The following is a 5,680-nucleotide window of genomic DNA, read 5'->3' on the forward strand; positions in this document are numbered from 1 at the left end:
AAACGTGAAAATAGGCGCATCTCAGAACTGATCAAATATAATATTGTTTAACTATGATGAGAACATTTGACCCAAATCACCTTAGGAACTGGGGATCTGAAATTCACTCATGAATATTTAAACTTAATATCTTCTATTTTCATTACTAATTGTAGCTGATGGGTTACACACCTATTCTATGATAAATATTTATTTATAAAGGGGGACTTTTAAGGGCTTGTAAAAAAGCTTTCACATTCAACTGAAGCATATATTTGTCTGGACACTAAGCTCTTCTGCAACCCAAGCTCAGCTCTGCTAGAGTCACACACATGATTCATTAATCTCAGAGATGCTGTAATGAACATGGAATAATAACCTATAGCCAAGTAGTTAAACCTGGCAGGAACCTAAGAAATACCTATTTAATAGAAAGGTTCACTGGATTATAGCAACCTTTTAGCTGGAAAATGCTGAAACATTAAAAAAAGATATACTAGATATAATTCCAGATATTATACACTGGTTGTTACCCTTCTACCTGACAAGCATAAGAGATAATACGTGGCCAGTTGGCTGACTTCTTACATCTTTATTAGAAACACAGTTATAATAGGTTTAAAAGAATTTAGTTTCTGGTTGGTAATTCACTACTTTCTATGAGCCTTTTCAAGATATCTCATGTAATATTTTGAGATACCATATAATTAATTCTAAATATACATAATACTGAGAAAAGGTAATACCATGGGCTTAGAACAGTGTTTTAAGGCACAGGGAGATGATCTATAGATTATGATACGGTAGTAAGGGTGCTGAAAATGCAGATACGGATGACCGAACAATAGAGATTTTGGAAATTGGTTTTAGAATGTACTTGAAAAAGTTAACAGCTGTTTTTAGTGATAGCTTTGAATCTTTAAAATAAAAGTTATATTCTTTACTTAAAAACAAATCTATACAGTTTTAGTTGTGGCAAAACAGGTAATAAAAAACTTGTCTAAGAAATACCAAGTTCGAACTGCAAAAGAGAGATGAAAATAGGAGCTCCTTAATAGCTTCTTGCTCAAATACCCTGTAAATTAAAAATGAATAAATTGTTTTTGATTTCCTAATGTCTTAAAAATGCACAAAGTAATATCAATTAAAAACTGCATGCAACATCCTGGTCACTTCACTATAACTAGTGTTATGTTTCTTAAAACACATTCAATGAATGTGGAATGTGAGTTAAGCTAAACAGTAGGTTGCAATGTAGCTAGGATTCTGGTGAAATAACAGACAATGAAGAGAATGCTCTACTAGAATTACAGTATTTCAGTTATGTATTAATGTGCATATCACTTCCAGAGATTAAATTATTTCAAAAATGAACCATCCTGGTGAATGATTGAGTTTATATCTCAGAAAATAAGAAGTTAAGGGAAAAATCACAAAATAAACAGCATTAATATGCGTTGTTTCTGTTATAGAGGGGTTTGTTCCAAAGAAAAGGTTAGCTCACGCTAATGAAAATCTTCACCAATGAGGACTACACTAAGCAAGTTTATTACTCAGTATTTTAATAGTAACACCTGTTAGAAAAATTATCTTTTTAAGTAGTTATCTTTGCATCTCAACTCACTTTTTATTCCATTTTTCTTCCTATGACAACTATCTACTTTCCTTATATAATAGGAAAAGTCAGTGAATTCCTCAGATGGAGCTTTTGGGGCTTACAGGGGGAAAATATTGGGAGGCAGTTTCAAGAGTGGCATACCTGGCTGAGCACAGTGGCTCACACCTGTAATCTCAGCAGAGATTACGTTAAGAAGCCTGAAAACTGCTTGAGGCCAGGAGTTTGAGACCAGCCTAAACAACATAGGGAGACCCTATCGGTATAAAAAACACAAAAATTAGCGGGGTATGGTGGCATGCACCATGCCAGCTATTTCAGCTACTCAGGAGGCTGAGTCGGGAGGACCCCTTGAGCCCAGGAGGTTGAGGCTGTAGTGAGCTATGATCACACCACTGCATTTCAGCCTGGGTGAAAGAGTGAGACCCTGTCTCAAAAAAAAACAAAAACAAACAAACAAACAAAAAACAGTGGCATACTGGTCTATCCTTTAAATTAAAATTATGGCATACTTGTCTACATTTTTAATAAAAAACAAAGTTCTTCTGGTATCAAGAAATAACTTCACATTAACATATTAGATAGACCCAAATAGACTTAACAGTTCAGACCTAAGCTTTCTTTTTTTTTTTTTTAATAGAGATTACTGCTACATATGACGTGGTCATTACAGCCAATTAGAAGAGCCCTAAAGAAATTCCTTTCCTGTTTAGTGAAGGTGAATTTAGTATGACCTAACCCTGCTGAATCCTCCACAACCTGTTTCAATCCTAGAGTGAAAACACTTAAGTATTATTCTAAAATGCCCCAGGGTTTTGAGATTTTCAATAAATCTGGTTGTTCCTGACTTCTATATCCCTTATGTGACAAAATTCTGCTTTCTCCTTTGCTTTCTTTTTCTTAACCCTCCTCTTCGTTCCTATTTTCCCAATTCTGTCTGCCAAAAGAATAGACATTTTAGCTGCCTATTCAGACCAGGTGTACAAAATGCTACAAAAGATCATTTTATCTCTACCATACTGGGATATCAAGAAACTTTCCCTAAAGGTACATTTGCTTCTGTATGTTTTTTAAAAGAGCAGCCATGTTTAATACTGTGAAATACGATCTGTCTCCTCCTCTGCCCACCCTCTAAAGCAGTGATAAATTTCAGAGCATGCTCAGCAGAATTGGATTATATTATGCACAGTATACATGTTCATCACCAAAACTGTACTGCCTAGAATGTATGCAAGAAGAATGAATTGCTGAGACTTCAAAATCCCAGTTCCACAGAACTGATTTTATTAGCCAATACATACCAAAGATGGACGATAAAAGAAGTATTATTTTTGTAGTTTTCTTTCATAATGGAAGCCTTATGCTATTACAGACTGCAGTTTTCCAGTCTTTTGATTAAGCCTTGCCAGTTGTGTGCCGCTGTAGCACCAAGGAAACTGTTTTACAGCCTGTCACCTCCTCTGGTAGGCAGCCATCCTGGTCTCGGAGAGTGGGGTCAGCACCAGACTGGAGCAGCAGCTCTACAATGTCCAGAAACTCACACGCAGAGGCTGAAAGGAGAATTGACAAACATAAAAACAAGTTTACCACGAGACAGAGAAACTCTTTCACTTCAGCAGGAAAGGAAAAGTGCTGAGCAGTAAGGAGTACTGAACAATGAGCAATGTTACAGTGGCTGAGGGATGATCAGGCCTGGTAATGAGAACTGTGGTATTACGCTGGCTTTTCAAGCCTTAGGAAAAATAAAATTTACCTTTTGGTTGCCTAGAAACACACATACAAACAAATATATATTCCTAATTATGAGGCTTTTGGGTTTCAGTCTTTAAGAATGGGATTAAGGAAAAGAATAAAAAATAGTGTTTAAGTATCTATTTTACTTTGATCTTCATTTGTGTGCAGGATACGTCAAAAGACTAAAAATACTGTCAATGTCAAATAAAATGTTTTGTTTTTAAAGAGGGGAATAAGTGGGTAACTAACTGAACTTTACAATTTGTAAATTTAAAAAAAAGAAAGGCATCAATGGGTGTTATTGGTAAGTCCAAGGTATAGGAAGGGGAAAAAGGGCGCAGAGATATCAAGATTTATAAATATGGTAAAGTATTGCCTCAAGATGGACAGACAGACCAGAAGCCTAGAACTGAGAGTGTGATCTATTCTTCTGCACACATATGAAAACTTAATTCACGACAAAGTTGGCAGATCAGTAGGGAAATAAAGATCCAGTGATTAGATGGTGTTGAGACAACTAGATTCTCTAAAGGCAAAAAGAGGCACCAGATGAAACATAAATGGCAATAAACATATAAAAAGATGAGCATTCCACATAATCAGGGAAATGAAAATTAAAACCAGGAGATACCGTTTCATACCCACTAGACTGGTGAAAATGATGCAGCTGAATTCCATGGCCCCCCCTTTTTTTTTGAGACAGGGTCTGGCTCTGTCTCCCAACCTGGTGCAGTGGCGAGGTCATGGCTCACTGCAGCCTTGACCTTCTGGCCTCAAGCAATCCTCCCACCTCAGTTTCCTGAGTAGTTACAACCATGGGTGTGTGCCACCACGCATGGCTCTCACTTTGGGAGTCTCACTTTGTTGCCCAGGCTGGTCTCTAACTATTAGGCTTAGGCAATCCTTCTGCCTTGGCCTCCCAAAGTGCTGGGATTACAGGCATGCACCTCTGCACCTGGCCCTATAGCCATTTTATTGAGCAAATACTGTACCAGTCCTGTCAGGAATACAGGTAAGATTCCTGTTCTTGAGAATGTGCTGTAAATATGTAAATAATCAATTCTAATACAAAACAATGAAGAAGTACTGTGGCAGAAACACGTACACTGCAAAGGCAGGGAGGAAGGAGGAGACTGAGGGATCAGGAACACTACAAATTGGTAGTAAGATGTAAGATAAGCTCTAAAGGTTCGAGCAAAATTCCTGAGAAGGAAAGGTACTGCAAAATGCAAAAATACGACTAGCAGAGGCATGAAAGGGAATGCTGGGAGAACTGTCTGCTGGCTCAGGGAAGCAATACAAAGAGTTGAAAGTAGAGAGGCTAGACTGAAGTCAAATTACTAGGGCCTTGAATCTGTCACACTAAGAAGTTTGAGTTTTGTCAAGTGATCCACAGGCATTTATGAGGAGCAGAGTGGCACAATTTGGCAAACACTCATCTGATTTCTGTCCCTATAGTTCTTTTCTAGAAATAGAAATCGTAGAGCATATAGTCTTTTGTATCTCATCTCTTTCACTTAGCGTGTTCTTTTGAGATCCATCCACATTGCTTCAAGTATCAGTAGTTCTTTCCTTCTGATTGCTGAGTAGTATTCCATTGTATGGATGTATGCAGTCATCTGGGCTGCTTCCAATTTTTGGCATTAAACAGGGGTCTTATGAACATTTGGGTAAAGGTCATTGTGTGGTTCTGTTCTATGTTTTCACACCTTGTGGGTAAATATCTAGGAGAATTGCTGAGTCATATGGCAAGTGAATGTTTAATTTTATAAGAAACTACCAAACTTTCCTAAAGTTTGCATTCCCAACAATAAGCATAAATTCCAGTTGCTTTGCATCCTTTCCAGCACTTTACTATTATTAAAAATATTTTTGGGGAAGATCCAAGATGGTCGTTTAGGAACAGCTCGGAGTTGCAGCTCCCAGAGAAAGCGCAGAGGGTGAGTGGTCGCCGCATTTTTATTACCCACGGACCAGGAGATTCCCAGGCAGAGGTGCCCCACGGGTCGCCAGTGCGGCTGTTGTGGCCGTGGTTCTTTTGGTCGGCGCAGCTGCTTTGCCCCGCAGGGCTGCTTTGTCAGCGCCCCCGCCGCAGTTCTCCGTACATAACACACTGGTCCAGGTGCCCTTTTGGCTGGCGATTGGAGACCCGGGAAGTAGCCCATTCATCTGATTAAAGAGGGGACTGAACAGGGAGCCAGGCCAGGAGATTCCTGGGCAAAAAAAAAGTGCCATGAATCTCAGTCCCGCTGTTTAAGCTGGTGCAGTAAGTCGCTGCACGGGAAATCAAACAGATCCCGGTGCCGCTTCAACAGGCGACGGGGATAGAGTCAACTATTCAACTAAAAAAAA

The 5,680-nt window shown here is 38.8% G+C and overlaps 1 protein-coding gene across 5 annotated transcripts in view; it reads right to left on the reverse strand.

Annotated features, from left to right (window-relative positions):
- ACBD6 (acyl-CoA binding domain containing 6) overlaps positions 1–5,680 on the reverse strand; it is a 210,863-nt gene that overhangs the window by 17,035 nt on the left and 188,148 nt on the right. For 4 of the 5 annotated variants that reach the window (XR_001823808.2, XR_001823809.2, XR_001823807.2 and 1 more), the window contains exon 8: positions 2,896–3,144. Coding sequence is in view for 1 of the 5 variants with exons in the window: in XM_017524446.2 (XP_017379935.1) it covers positions 2,990–3,144 (155 nt within the window). In the remaining 4 variants the exon portion in view is untranslated. Of the gene's footprint in view, positions 1–2,855; positions 3,145–5,680 lie in introns of those variants that run through there. The other variant, XM_017524446.2, reaches the window with a different exon arrangement.

Source organism: Cebus imitator, unplaced genomic scaffold (genome assembly GCF_001604975.1).
Source record: "Cebus imitator isolate Cc_AM_T3 unplaced genomic scaffold, Cebus_imitator-1.0 Scaffold33, whole genome shotgun sequence".
In the NCBI taxonomy this organism is placed as follows: domain Eukaryota; kingdom Metazoa; phylum Chordata; class Mammalia; order Primates; family Cebidae; genus Cebus; species Cebus imitator.